The sequence below is a fragment of the Mirounga leonina genome, unplaced genomic scaffold, assembly GCF_011800145.1.
Source record: "Mirounga leonina isolate KUSES-001 unplaced genomic scaffold, KU_Mleo_1.0 Mir_173, whole genome shotgun sequence".
Classification (NCBI taxonomy): Eukaryota; Metazoa; Chordata; class Mammalia; order Carnivora; family Phocidae; genus Mirounga; species Mirounga leonina.
In genome coordinates, this window is record NW_023270447.1 from 30,279,449 (window position 1) to 30,295,462 (window position 16,014).

Below are 16,014 nucleotides of genomic sequence, written 5' to 3' on the forward strand. Positions count from 1 at the left end.
ATTGGTACTTATGTCTTAAGTACTCTGTTGTGGTCAGAACCATTTTTAAGAGATGTTTCTTTTAAAAAGTTCAAGTTTCTTCCCTTACAATAGAGAGGGTTTTTTTTTTCTATACTTATTACCCTGAAATTCTATTTGGTCACTCTTGTCTCTTTTGTTTTTTGGGTTTTTTTAAGATTTTTATTTATTTATTTGACAGAGAGAGAGACAGCGAGAGAGGGAACACAAGCAGGGGGAGTGGGAGAGGGAGAAGCAGGCTTCCCGCCAAGCAAGGAGCCCTACAAGGGGCTCGATCCCAGGACCCTGGGATCATGACCTGAGCCGAAGGCAGACGCTTAACGACTGAGCCACCCAGGCGCCCCACTCTTGTCTCTTTTGTCAAAGGCCACAAAGAAAGCATTTTGCTGAAGTAGTAGCTATGTAACTGACCAGAAACGAATGAAACTCAAACACTGAATTTGACAAACCAGCCTCTTGAATATGGGCAACTTTTTTTTTAAGGTGAAGTGAAAAAAGAGAAAAAAAAAAAACACTTTCTGGAAAGCCATTCATCTTATCTGATGAAATAAATTCCCCAGAGTTATCTTATGTAGTAGCAGCATTATTAAATAGTGCAATTCTTCAAAATAGATTTCAAATAATATCTTCCTCAAATAAAAAGGTAATTAAGTTTACTTACAGCTTTGTTTATAAAACCACAGCTTAAAACAGTTAGCCCCCCCCACAGGAAAATTAATATAAACAATACCTGTCTTGCCTACACAATGATGGGAATGTGTGCGTGCACACACACGTGTGTGTGAATCATTCAAGGTCAATGGTACCTCAACAAGAAGCTAAAAATACAAGATATGAATTAAAAATTAAACAACACATAATGGAATTTTTAGCTTTGATACTTCTAATGCTATTCCTCCATCAATAATAAGACTTGTGAATAGCCAATTGTTAAATTAAGAATATATGTAGGAAACGTCTGGAGCTAAATATCAGAGCAATATTTCATATTGTTTAATGCTGTAACCCCCACATTATGGGACACAGTACATGCAAAGAGCATAAAGATTCTGAAACTCATAATTTGTAACTAATATTACATAAATGTGGCACAAATGTAAATTTAAAACCTTAAAAGATTATGCTTTTCTCCCTCACTTTTTATTTTCTATTCATTAGTCAGAAGCTAGGCACTTTAATCTAAACATTCATTTTTAAAAAATATATTTTAGATCTTTCTGGGTAACTCCCTCTTGAAATAAATAAAGCCCACCTTAGGAGCAAATTCCACGAATCCAATCTGTTGATGTGCTGAGTGAGCCACTTTAAATAAGTGGTATATGATTTAGACACAAAATTAACACAGCTCTGAATGTATCTAATATACTCTGAAGAACCCTACTCATATGAACAACTCATTTGTTCATTTATTTATCATAAAGGACATGAAATATACTTCCATGCCATTAAAAAATATTTTGTTCTATATTCAAGGGAAAAAAACCTTTAAAACCTCACGAAGATTCAAAGAATGAATATTTTTAAAATATGGGCATAATATGACAAATTCCCAGTGTGCTATAAGTTCTACAGAAGGAGAAGGGAGAAATTATTTTACTGTATCCAGATTAATACCTTCAGATATTGGGAAATAGTTTCAAAACTACACACAGAAAATCTTAATTACCTCTCATAGTTAATAAATGTTATCTTTTTAATCAATAATCATTCAAGGGAAAATGCTCTAATCTATAAAAAGATAACAGAAATTTCTTCAGTCTCGTTATTCTAACTTATAGGACCAACAATAATATATTTTGGAAACTGAGTAAATCTAATATAAACTTCTAACTTGTAAACTTCTCAGTGTCAATTCATTTAAATGTTTATAATGATACTCAGCCATTACAATTTCTTTGATTCAAACATGAGCAAATGCACAAGCAATAATGTAAGCAGTACATATTAAACACGACTACTGCCTATACTTGATTGAATAATAAATAACTTTACAATGAAAAATACATTTTCAGGCAAAGTTCAATTTGTTGACACTAGGAGTAATATATTCTTACATAAGGGGGCCACAAAGGTCTTGGCTAAAGTGTATATTTTCAAGGTGCAAAGTATAAAGACAGAGCTTTTGAGAAGGATACTGGACTTTGCAGACAGCTTTGGGACGACAGATCAACTAACTCCCAAGTACTGGTTTCAATTCAAGCAATATTTCTATAAAATATACAGCATTTCATGACTTAAATTATTACCTAAAGACAAGAAAGCGCCACTTTGGATACAGTACACAGGGATTCAACTGACAGAACTTCTGTGTAAATACAGTATGATCACTCATTCTCTACCAGATGTCTTTTCCCTCCCTGAGTCCATATCCCCCAATTCCTTGTAACACGTGGTACAAAATCAATAGTTACCTTAACTATTTCATAGCACACTCCAATGGTATGGTTTTTATGGTACTTATTGTACTTTGGCTTCCAACAGGCCACTGGACATAACCTGACCATGACTACTTAGACAGCTACTTGTATGCCTCAGTGCATCAGCTCCAAGATAGGCCGTTAACAGTTCAGTGCGGCGAATAAGTAACTGCATGAGGTCTTCAGCCAAAGTCTCTATACTGGAATAGCGCACCTTCTCGAAGTCAAAAATGTCTTTGAGAAAGAAAAGAACTTGATTCTGGAAAATGAACATAAAACAAATTGGCACTATCAGACCAAAATTACATTAATCTAAATAGTTACCAATATTGTAACAAGCACTGAATTAGGAGTCAGAAGGCCTGACTGCCCGTACTAGTCTCATATCCCATTGGAAAAGGGACCTTGAACAAGTGATTAAAGCTTTCCTAGGTCTCATTTTCTTTTTCTGTAAAATACGGGATACTACTACTTGTCCTTTATACTATTCACGGCTGACATGATGATGAAAAAAAAAAAATCTATGGGAAATGCCTGTAAACCTTAAAGCACTGTCTAAATGTAAGGGGCTACTATTAATTCTTTCTTAATAACTGACATTTTCAATGTTACCTCTGAACAGTGGTACTACTTTAAGACAGAAGAGTAAACTATTTCCAATAGTTGGAACTTTTAAGATTTTTTTGTCTTTTTTTTTTTTTTTTTTTAATTTTAGAGAGAGAGAAAGCACGAGCAGGGAAGGGGCAGATGGAGAGGGAGAGGCAGAGAATCTCAAGCAGATTCTGCGCTGAGCATGGAGCCCCACTCGGGGCTTGATCCTATGACCCTGAGATCATGACCTGAACCAAAACCAAGAGTGGGACACTTAACTGACTGAGCCACCCAGGCACCCCTGTAACTTTTAAGTTTTTCTTTTTTTAATCTTTAAAAAATGTTTTATTTATTTATTTTTGTGAGAGAGTGAGCACATGCGCACAAGCAGGGGGAGCAGCAGGGAGAGGGAGAAGCAGGCTCCCCGCCGAGCAGGGAGCCCGATGCGGGGCTCGATCCCAGGACCCTGGGATCATGACCTCAGCTGAAGGCAGACGCTTAACCAACTGAGCCACCCAGGAGCCCTAACTTTTAAGTTTTAAGTGTATATTTTTCTGTATATAAAAAACTTAAGATACATGAAAAATAAAAATTTCAGGTCTCAAACCACTGGAAGATCTGAAGGATATTTCATTTCAGTAAGTTAATACTTATGCTGCAACTCATTTTTTCACTGAAGTACAGTTGAAATACAGTGTTTTATTAGTTTCAGGTGTACAACACAGTGATTCAACAAGTCTACACATGACTCAATGCTCCCCATGGTTAAGTGTAGTTACCACCCGTCACCATACAAGGTTTTTACAATATTATTGACTATATTCCCTATGTTGTACTTTTCATCCTCGTGACTTATTTATAACTGGAAGTTTGTATCTCTTAATCCCCTTCACCTATTTTGCCCCTCCTCCCAATCCCCTCTCCTCTGGCAATCACCACTTTGTGCTATTTATGATTCTATGGGTTTTTTTGTTCATTTGCTTTGTTTTCTGGTTTCCACATATAAGTGAAATCATGGCATTTGTCTTTCTCTGTCTCACTTATTTCACTTAGCACAATACCCTGTAGGTCCAACCCTGTTGTTGAAAATGGCAAAAATCTCATTCTTTTTTTCTGAAACTCATTTTAAGCAACTTATATACTACTAAGTCACAGGCTGTTATGCCATGATGGGGGGGAAAAAAAAGTAATTCCAAACAACAAAAAACAGATATACTTAATTTCTATCCCACAGAAATCAAGAGTTATGAAGTACTAGGAAGGCACACTACATAGATTTGCTTGACTCTGTATCTGGATGAGTTAGCAATCAACCTGTCGAGCCCTGTCATTTTATAGATAAAGACAAGGAGGACAGAGCATGATTTGCCTAGAGTCAGGCTGTTCATTAATGACAAACTTAATTCCCAGTCCAAATTCTTCCCACTAAACACATACCTTACCTTTTGGGAGTTCAAAAAAACACGAGTCAAAAATTGATCAGTTTTGAATGGCAGTAAAATAACTTTTCCTAAACACTTATACAAATGTTACATTAACAGCACATAAACATAATAATTTAACTTTTTAAATGAACAACAGAATGAAAATCCACACTTTCAAACATCAAAAACTTTCAAATTCATACTTGATTATGTTTACTTTTATTTGCTCCTTGAAACTCAGCCTAAATTCAAGACAAGGAAATAATGAGACTTTTCTTGGCACCGTGCCAGGCAGAAAATTCTGCAAGGAGCTGTAACTTGCATTTTGGCAAACTGCTAACGACAGGGTATGACCTTAAACTCCCATGTTAGCTCTCACAACTGGGTTTTATCATTCATGTTACCTTAAACCAGAACTTCTAAATTGCCCACATGTGCAATAAAGACACATTATTATTTGATTTATACATTTCAGAAGAGTCCAAGGTGAAGAACAACTGTCTGCAGCAACTTGATTGTAACAGGGTAACACCCACACAAAACCACGTCTCACACCACACAAAAGCACAAAGCCATTATAGAAGGATTTGATAAGGTGAACGGACTTGCTGAATCTACTCTGGGATAAAGCACCAAATCTATATAATAATGTTCCACTGGCGTTGAAACACTGAATTTAGGTGACTTTTATAACTACCTTTCATTAACATTCTTTTTCCTACGAAAGCAAAAACAAAACAGAATAAAGCCTCATCCACTTTTCGATTTAGAAAAAAAAAGAGATGATTCAATGACTGAACATACCTTAAAGAAGCAACATAAATCATAGAGAGAATTTCGAGGACCCAAAAAGCCCCAGGCGAGGACAGGGCTGATTTGCTCACAAATGGCATAAAAATGGGCAAAAAATCCATCTGGGATCTGTTGGGAAGTAAAGGAGAATTGAGTTATTTTTACCTTCTTGAATTAGCTATCTCTAGCAAAGAAACTTAAATTGCTATCCATCATATGATCAGCTTTTTGAGGACAGACCAAGGGTTAATGATGAGCCAGCCTACTAAGGAACTTTTAGAGTCACAGAATGTTTTATATAATTTTCATATCCTAGCCAACAGTTTCAAATGTGCTGAGGAAGATTATTTCTTGAAGGCATTTTCACCTCATAAAAATACTTCATAAAAAAGTAATCATATCAGTGTTACAACCAAGCAATAACAAGAATGCTATGGTGTTCCTTAGCAGTATAATTTTTAGGATGAATGAGATTACTATGGTTTCAGCTATTAAACAGTTCCATTCAATCACTTAATTAAATTACCTGAAAAAGACCAAAGTGATTTTTAAATGACTAAGCACAAAAATATGCTTGTTAGAATCCTAACTTTTAGTTGAGGAACCAGATACTATTGAAGCATTTAATTGTGTACTTACTACCTCTTTTTGTGCAATAATAATACATATAATTGTAATTTAGGAACCTCTCTAACTTTATTAACTTTCTGAATTTACCTTGTTAAATAACATCCTGTGGGATTTGTCATATAGCATCAACTGGGGATAACTATGCCTTACGATTCTGTCTCCTGGAGGGGTTATTTTCTATTTTATAGGCCCCAAAACATCTTCTAAACCTCCATTTAAAATATATATATACTCTAGCAGCAATTACATTTAATGAGTACCCATTATATTCCAGATAATGTGCTAGGTTCTATTTAATCTAATAAAACGTTCCTGAAAAAGTAGGTTGTGTTAACATCATAGAAAGTGATACATCAGAGGAGTTAAGTAACCTGTCCTAAGTCACACAGAGCTAACCAGTGAAGGCCAAAAAGTTATGAAGGATGCACTGAAGTTATTATTTAGTCTGAGAGGTTCTGCATAAATTAAAATTCTAAATCCCATAGACTCTAACTGTAGTAGGAGTTCAGACAGGTAGAACATGAGTGTGAGCTGACTGAAGAGACAGGCTTCCCCAAGTAATAACATGAGCTGAACTCAACATGAGGTAAGATATATTTAAATACAGAGGAAAGAGTACGGCATTCCAGGTCTAGAAAATAGTTCCCCAAGAGGGGAGATATATAGGTAATCTGTGGATATGGACAGGAGACTAGTCTAAGGTATGATTTATGCTAAGAAGACATAAAGTTATATATGTTATTATCATGATTATTATGGAAACTACTACTTATTAAGCTCATTTTTATATTTACTTTTCATTATGTTTAAATGAAGCTGGTTGATATTATCTTATTTCATTCTTACACCGAGCCTGTGAGGCAGGCACCAATTTCATCTGCAAATAGGAGAACTGGAGGTCAGCTGATGGTCAGGAACGTGCCCGAGGTCATAATAGCTAGTGTAAGAATCAAGCCCAAGTCTACAAGTCTGCTCCCTAGCCCCAAACCAGTGGTTCCCAAATGTTAAGAGTTTAGAATACTCATTTGGAAAGCTTGTTTAAAACACAGGGTCTCTGGAATCTTTTTTTTTTTTTTTTAAGTTTATTGAATGATAGAGTACAAAGCTCCCAAAGAGGGAGGGGACCTGAGAGGGTTGCCCTCTGGAATCATTTTAAACAAGAATTATTCACGTACATGGTCCCCAGAATTATCTTAAAAATTCTATCAGAGCCATTTCTAACCAACCCTAAACCCTCTCTCACATAGTAGAAATCCCATGCATGCCTCAGTTCTCTCTACTGAAAACTATACCGAATGTTAAGGAAGAGGAAGAAGGAATTCAGAACAGGGGAAGCCAACCCAGTATCAGTAAGTCACTCTTCCAGCTCGAGGAACAGTCCCTATGAGCTGCCATCCCCACTTGAGAACTGACTCAGCAGTTTCTTTGACAGGAGCCTCATATGACCCAAAAGAGAAGCAGCTGAAGGCATAGTGAAGTTTACCTTCATCTGCTGCCTTCTTTGTCTCAGCTCCGACCAACAGCTTGAAGCCACAGCCTAAACATATACAGAGGAGAAAAAGACGTACATTTATGACTATATAAACTTTGCATTAGGAGTGATTTGTATTAGGAACTCATAGGCTTATGGGTTTAAAATGTTCAAAACATTTTAGCCAGTCCTGGTTCCTTCTATTGTTTGTGAATAAATAATGAAAAGGTATTTTGTTTTTATAAATTTTAAATTCAATACAAAGCCACTGAAGGAAAAAAGGCTGAGCTCTGGCACCAAGAAACCCGGTTACCTATAACTGAACTCTCAGTTCTCCAGTTCTCTTCCTATGGGAAAAGAGTGAAACTATGTGTACACAGATACACATATACAACAGCTGTTTCATGCAATAATAATAAAGACAACACAGTATTTTTTTTTCTTCAAGAACAGTACTGCTGGAAATAGCTGTGGGTAGAGCTAACAGTTATTCCAATAAAGAACTAAGAAATACAACCTTAATGATAGGGACTAAAATACCCAAGCGGATCTTAAGGAAATCTGGCATGGTCCAACTTTGATCAAGGTCACTTGACCAAATCAGCTAAGAAATGGGAGAACATGTAACTTTTATGGTTAAAACATATTTTGAGTGAAAAGTGGATTTATTAAAAATTCTTTAAAATTTAGTATCAGAAATTTCCAAAATAATTGTGAAATAGGCAGCTGGAACATTTTTTTAGAGGCATTCTAATTGCAGCATGAATATCTATTTTACCTACTTCCTTCCAAGTACATACTTAAAGCACAACAAAAAAACAATGTCAACTAGAGATCTGAGTACAAAAAAAACAGAGAAACTGAAAACATTCAAAGTATAGAATATAGTTTAAACCTGTTTTATTTTTGCATATGCCTATTTCTTTTACTCCTTTTTTAATTTTTAAAAAATTTATTTTCAACTACTCTCTACACTCAACGTGAGTCTTGAACTCACAACCTTGAGATCAAGAGTTGCACTCTCTACCGACTGAGCCAGTGAGGCGCCCCTTCCTCCCCTAATTTTTGATAGTATTTGAGAATATAAATCTCCATATTTTCCTCTAAAAAAATACATACTGTCTTTTTACAACTGCTGTATTTTAGGTTAGTCACAGAGACAGTTCAGTTACATTTTTGGTTAGGCCTGAACTGGTCTGAAGCCTGAGTTTGAGATCTGAAGAAACACTAGTCCTCCAGGTCAGCACAGGGACAGACAGAAGAGCCAAAGGGAATTTCATCTGAAGATGTTGTGTATCATACACATCTGATCCCAGTATCAAAGATTGAGCCGTTTCCACACTAGTCATTCTATAGGCAGATATATAAGTAAATGTTATTGATCTTCCCAGTTCTGACCATTTCCCATCAAATTTAAATGGTTGAGAAAAAGGTAAACCACCACTTACAGTTTCTTTGAAGGAGGAGTTTAGCCAGCGATTATTTACTACATTCTGTATGGATGTGGGTGGGTTTTCTAAATCTTCAAAGGAATCCATTAATATAAAATCCAGAACAACATCATAAAAATTTAGATTTTTCACCTGCATTAAATTATGAGTTAAAACACAAATTATTGTTACATAGAGCTGAAATAAAGTCTGAACCAGGGCTTCATGCTTTATAACAGCAGGGTGTTTATAGTTGACTCAGATTATATCCCTGACGAAAAAAGGGGAAGAGGAGAGACAAATATGAAAACAACTCATCACCAGAAACTGTAATTCACGTAACAGCTCTTTCTTCCTAGATCCCTTAATCTCTCCTTCACTGCATTCTAGGAGTCCTTTGTCTATACTGTGCTTATGGTAACCACCATGCTCCATCTGCTTTGTTCTATAGCTCCTGGGATATCTGCCTATCTTCCCCACATCATGAGCCTCTTGCTCCTTCATTCAGTCATGCATATCATGTTGTATTACATGCTGTACCAGGTGCTCAGACCTCCACGGCAACCAAATGAGATGCTTAGAATTTAGTGGGAAAACAGACAGCAACAAATAATCCCACAAATACACAATTATAAACTGTGATAAACCCAGTAAAGGAAAAAGGACATGGGACTATGAGAGCTTATGATGGAGATTCTAATCTAGACTAGATGTCAGAGAGGGCTTTCTTTAGGGAGTGAGGCATCCCAGGTACGGGAAATACCTGTCAAAGTGTTTCAGGTAAGAAGGAACACAGTGGTGTCGAGTTGAAGAAAACCATCGAAAGTGTGCTGTAGCCTCTATAGCAAAGGGCACAGGGTCAAGGGGCTGGAAACAAGGAGGAAGGGCTAGGTCCATGTCTGTAATTTTGGATTTTATCCAGTATTTTGGAGCGGCAGTGGTAGAGGGGAGATGGATGATCAGATTTGCATTTTTTAGAGACTGTTTGGCAGCAGTGTAGAGATTGGAATGGAGAGGAGAGAGGGTGACTGGGTAGAGGGATGAGTAGCCAGGGAATCTGGCAATGCAAAGACTCTGAGGCAATCCAGGGAGAGAGAGTAGTTACTCAGGCTCAGCGATGCTGGCAGGATTAGAGAGAAGATGAAGAAACTAAAAAGACTGACAAAACTCAGACATAAATATGATATGGTAGGCAAGGACCAGGAGGTGTAAAGGATGAGTCCCAGGTTTCTGGCCTGCACAACTGAATGGATACCAATCCCTCCACCAAGTGAGGGAACACCAAAAAAAGAAAGATTATGTCTCTCTGTCTTTGTACCTACTATTTTCTCTGCCTAGAAAGCCTTTCAGCCCCTTGCAAATTCATTCTTTAAGCTTCTGTTACAACAGAATGTTCCAGCCTCATTATGTACTTCCCCTATCGCAGTGCTGAAATCAGCCATTTTTCCAAGGAGTCCTAGGTTCCTTTTAGTGAACAGTGGTACTTAGAAGCAAACCTCCGTGTGCTAGGAGTAATTTTTTTTGAGGTGTGGCTGCTCCCAGACTCTCAGTGAACAGAACTAGGAAGTATTCATATGCTTCTAAATATACAAACCTTTATATTTATTTCTACATCTTTATACACACACACATACACACACACACAGTAAACTACAAATTCACAAGGACAGCTCCTACTCCAATCTTAGCTTTTTATACCTTCCTTCCCTGAGAGTGCAAAACCTGGCTCCCATTATTCTCAATATATTTGATTATTTGTTTAATCCTGTGTAGCCAATCCCCCCCTCCTCCCTCTAAGCTGTCTGCTGTCCCATTCAAAACCATCCCTGCCCAGGCCACCACTCACCCTGCTAGGGCCTTCTTACTGATGAAAGAAGAGGGAAGGAGGGAAGGAGGGAGGGAGGGAGGGAGGAAGGGAGGGAGGGAGGGAGGAAGGAAGGATGGGCTTAAACAATTGTTTTCAACTATTGCCCAAAAGTATAAAGACTGTGGTTGTTATTGTTTATGACTGTGATAACCACTACCGCATAATTGGTTTTACTGTCATTTAACAAGGACAAGGAAACAGTGGCCTCAGATTATCTAAATATTATATGTACATAATTAAGGGGAATGAATATACAAAAAATTGAAACTTACTCCTCTAGCAGCAAGTTCCATTTCAGTACTATCCCAGTGATCAGTTTGCTCTAAAAAATAGATCATTTCATCAAAAACATCTTCAAACTTCTTTGGATTCTGCAGAAGAAAACACACTTTAATCCTAAACTCAACTTTATAACAAGGCCCAAGCCTACAAAGTAAATGAGTTACTCTTCATGTATGTTTGTTAGATCTTTATTCTTTTTTTTTTTTTTTTTTAAAGATTTTATTTATTTATTTGACAGAGAGAGAGACAGCGAGAGAGGGAACACAAGCAGGGGGAGTAGGAGAGGGAGAAGCAGGCTTCCTGTGGAACAGGGAGCCCGACGTGGGGCTCGATCCCAGGACCCTGGGATCATGACCTGAGCTGAAGGCAGGCGCTTAACCAACTGAGCCACCCAGGCGCCCTGTTAGATCTTTATTCTATTAAGTAACTGAATTAAAATACATTTTCAAGGTTATGTCATATTCACTTGGTTTAATATTTTGTTGTTTCAACAGTAGTAAAATGTTGTAAGCAAATTGCTTACTAATCAAATATGTATGCCTATCTAGGTCAGTCCTTCAGATGAAAACTTGGTTACAGCAGATACTGTGTGATGCTTTTGATGCAGTTCTATTCCTCTTAGAGGAACTCTAGGTGAAATCACTGGGTTTAATCTGTCACGGAAAGGTCAAGAAAGCAACGTAAGATTTACACCGGGAATTACAAGTAGTTAATATCACCTTACATTTATTTTGCACTTTAAAAAAATTTTGCTTTCCCACTTATCATTTAATTAATGATCATAAGAACCCTCTGACATAGTGTACCATAAATATAATTCTATTATACAAATGAGGTAACTGAGGTTCAAAAGGATTGGGTCAGAAAACCATGTGTTCAAATGGCTCAAGGAAGGCCTGTTTTACTTGATTTTTCTTCTCAACACCTGGACACACCTTACATAAAGGGAAGTGGTTCCTTACAGTCTTAATGAAGTTCTTATGATTGCTCTGCTTCATTCAGTCCCATGAATAAGAGTAAGAGGCAGCTCAATTTGTATTTCCAGATTTCTGAGATCTACACTATTTCCTGGAACCTTACTGAACAGGATTTGAGGGAGGTAAGTGAAGAGGTATTAGGAAATAATAGTGGTGGCTATAGTATCAGATCTAATGATGATCCCCATATGACATTCACAGACTTTACAGCAAGCTGGGAATAACATATGAGCAACAACTTGATCAAAATAGTGTAGACTTCATACACAGAAACTAAATCAACCCAAGTAGAAGTCAATGCTCTTTAGGTAATTTATTTTTAATATGTGAACCTTTGAAATGATCTACAAAAACTTTTTCTTCTATTAAAAATTCAATGTATTTTAATGTAATGTATGGTAATCTCCAGCAATCAACAGTAAAAAACTTGCCACCAAATCAAGTTTACCTTTCGTGCTTTCACAATTAATGCTGATAAAATTTTCCTTCCACTCTCAGCAAGGAATATCCTGTTGGCTGTTTCTGAAAGTATTACCTGAAAAAATATCCAACCCCAAAGAGAAAAGAAATCTATAATTAATCTGAACGGACGTCTGACTCTATAGCACATCTACACATAAACGACCCTAATACAGTCAATGCATCGCATGCGGCACTACGTCCGCAGGTAGGCCACAGAGAAAAGCTGTCATTTACTAAGGTTTTAAAAAGAGCTCTTGAAACTTATAATCGCAAAAGATTAAAAGGAAATAAATATGAATTAAATTCTGTTCAATTTCATATTAGAAAGTCCAAAATAAATGTTATATAGTCCCCAAAACGTAGAAAAATAAAGATGTTAAGTGATCTTATTTCATTTTAGGAAATCAATGATTTTACAAGTGATTCAAATACAAAACAATCTAGAAAGCATACTAATTGATAATAAGCGGATTTTTATTTTAAGCAGCCATCTCCAGCATCAGAACACCCTGTTTGACAAAGTGTGGTGGACCTGGGAAGCCATGACAGAGGACAAAGACAAATGAAAGAACTAGCAGGCAGGAAAAATAAACTTAGATTTTATAGTTGCCATTAAAAATAAGGATAATAAAGAGCAAAGAGCTGTCCTGTTTATATTCAGCTGGACTCTATAGCATGAGGGTGGGGATGAGTGGCTGGGTGAAGTCACTTAATGTTAAAAAAAATACCTGAAAAGCCTGTCGAATACAGTGAAGTTTGGCAAGAAAATCACTGTCTCCTAGGCACTCCAACATTTCAGTTCTATGTAACAAACAGGGAAGACAACTGTTAAACTGCATTCAAGATCAAGCCCACTACAAATTTGGATTCAAATAAGGCTTAACCTCAGGACCTTAATATAAAACACATGTCTTTTCAATAATGACAAAAATGTAAAAAAATTTTTGAGCCTAAAAGACATTTCCCCCCATTCTCATAAACATCTTTAATAAATATTATACCAACATAGCAACAGCACCTTAATATTTTTCATAAACAAAAGCACAACTGAAATGGTACCTAAGCACTCTTGAGTAAATTTTCCCTTCTTCGACTAAATGCATGGCTTCTTCATAAAAAGGGCAGTGGCAGAGAGACTCTAGACTGTAAGCATGTCGTCCTTCTCTGTGTTCTGCAAGCTAAGAATACAGTGGGTTACAACAGATTACACTGATGTAAGAAGAAAAACTTAGAAAATAGGATCTTGCTAACATCAAAACATACTCAATTTGAATGAACCATGAGAGACTATGGACTCTGAAAAACAAACTGAGGGTTCTGGGAGGGGGGGATGGGTTAGCCTGGTGATGGGTATTAAAGAGGGCACAGACTGCATGGAGCACTGGGTGTTATACGCAAACAATGAATCATGGAACACTACATCAAAAACTAATGATGTGGGGCACCTGGGTGGCTCAGTTGTTAAGTGTCTGCCTTCGGCTCGGGTCATGATCCCGGGGTTCTGGGATCGAGCCCCGCATCGGGCTCCCTGCTCCGCAGGAAGCCTGTTTCTCCCTCTCCCACTCCCCCTGCTTGTGTTCCCTCTCTCTCTGTGTCTCTCTCTGTCAAATAAATAAAATCTTAAAAAAAAAAAAAACTAATGATGTAATGTATGGTGATTAACATAACATAATAATAAAAAAACTCAATTTGATTAAACCATAAAAATCATTCCGCAAGATTTTACAGTTACTGAGCTCTAACTTCACTTTATTTCAAAATTCAGTTGTAAAAATGAGTAAAACTTTGTAACAAGCTTTTGAATTCAACAGCTTAAATCCATAGGATACACAGAAAAGCAGTATCTTATAGTTCAATAAGGGTAACTGAAGATGAAGCATTGAGGGAAAAAAAGGGAAGGATTTTATCATCCAAAGAATGCTTAAAAGTATTAGAACTCACAATTGCAAATGGAGCAAAACTTCCTACAAAAATACTGCAATCTCAGTTTGGCCAATTCTAAGGAATTTTTTCTCATAGCCAGCTCTGACTAACCTTTGTCTAACTGAAAAATAGTCATGCACCTCTGGCTAGCGTAACAATGCTACACATGAAATTCCAGTCTTCTGACAATTCATTAAAAAATAACAACTGCAAACACCATAGAGTAGCCAGCTAAGCAAGAAAGCTTTGGAGTGATTTTTATTTTTCAATACCAGATGATCCATTTAAATAGCACGCTGTAGGGGTTTTTGGTTTTTTTGTTAAGATTTTTTTAAATTTTTAAGTAATCGTTGCACTCAGTGTGGGGCTTGAACTCACAATCCTGAAATCAAGAGTTGCATGCTCTACCGACTGAGCCAGCCAGGTGCCCCTGCATTTTTTTTTTTTTAAGATTTTATTTATTTATTTGAGAGAGAGAGAGAGAAAGAGAGAACACCTGGGTGCATGTGCACACATGCACACTAGCATGCTGGCCTGCAAGCTGGAAGCAGGATGGGGAGGGAGCTGGGGCAGAGGGGGAGTGAGAGGGACAAGAAGACTCCGCACTGAGTGTGAGCCTGATGCAGGGCTCAGTCTCAGGACCTGGAGATCATGCCCTGAGCTGAAATCAAGAGTTGGATGCTGAACCAACTGAGCCACCCAGGTGCCCCTGTTTTTTCTGTGGGGTTTTTTGGTTTATTTTTAATAAACATTTTATAAAATTTAAATTCAATTAATTAATATATAACGTATTACTGGTTTCAGAGGTATAGGCCTGTCATTCATCAGTCTTATATAATACCCAGTGCTCATTACATCACATACCCTCCCCAATGTCCATCACCCAGTTACTCCATCCCTCCACCCCTTTCCCCTCCAGCAACCCTAAGTTTGTTTCCTGTGATTAAGAGTCTCTTCCGGTTTGTCTCCCTCTCTGGTTTCATCTTGTTTCATTTTTTTCCTCTCTTCCCCTATGATCCTCTGCCTTGTTTCTTAAATTCCACATATCAGTGAGATCATATAATTGTCTTTCTCTAACTGACTTATTTCGTTTAGCGTAATACCCTCTTAGTTCCCTCCACGCCATTGCAAATGGCAAGATTTCATTTTTTTGATGGCTGAGTAATATCTTTTTTTTTAATAGCTTTATTGAGATATAATTCACATACTATAAAATTCATCCTTCTAAGCATACAATTCAGGGTTTTTTTTTAAGCATATTCACAGGGTTTTGCAATTAGCACCAACTTTTAGTTCCAGAATATTTTTACCACTCCAACAGGAACCCCCTTACCCATCATCAGTCATCCTCATTTCCCCCTCTCTCTAGCCCCTGGAAACTAATCTACTCTCAGTCTCTGGAGTTTCCTACTTTGGAAACTTCATGTTTACAAACAGTAATGTGGCCTTTTGTGTCTGGTTTCTTTCACTTAGCATAGTGTTTTCAGGGTTCATCTATGATGTAGCTAGTATCAGTACTTCATTCTTTTTTATAAATCTATACCGAATTGTATAGATATGCCACTTCCTTTTTTTATCTATTCCTCAATTGATAGACATTTAGGTTGTTTCCACTTTTGTTATGAATAAGGCTACTTTGAACATTTGTGTAAAAGTTTTTAATATTTTCAATTCTCTTGAGTATATACCTAAAAGAGGAAGGGTCAGATGATTACTCTATGTTTAACATT

General features: G+C 37.0%; 1 protein-coding gene across 4 annotated transcripts in view; it reads right to left on the reverse strand.

Annotated features, from left to right (window-relative positions):
* Positions 1-502: 502 nt before the first annotated feature.
* MIGA1 (mitoguardin 1) overlaps positions 503-16,014 on the reverse strand; it is a 100,143-nt gene continuing 84,631 nt past the window's right edge. For 2 of the 4 annotated variants that reach the window (XM_035018219.1, XM_035018220.1), the window contains exons 9-16: positions 13,421-13,539; positions 13,090-13,162; positions 12,348-12,434; positions 10,913-11,011; positions 8,792-8,926; positions 7,356-7,409; positions 5,255-5,371; positions 503-2,694 (exon numbers count right to left, since the gene is read on the reverse strand). In XM_035018219.1, the coding sequence (XP_034874110.1) occupies positions 2,476-2,694; positions 5,255-5,371; positions 7,356-7,409; positions 8,792-8,926; positions 10,913-11,011; positions 12,348-12,434; positions 13,090-13,162; positions 13,421-13,539 (903 nt within the window). In that variant the 3' untranslated portion in view covers positions 503-2,475. The remainder of the gene's footprint in view (positions 2,695-5,254; positions 5,372-7,355; positions 7,410-8,791; positions 8,927-10,912; positions 11,012-12,347; positions 12,435-13,089; positions 13,163-13,420; positions 13,540-16,014) is intronic. The other 2 variants (XM_035018221.1, XM_035018222.1) reach the window with 2 other exon arrangements.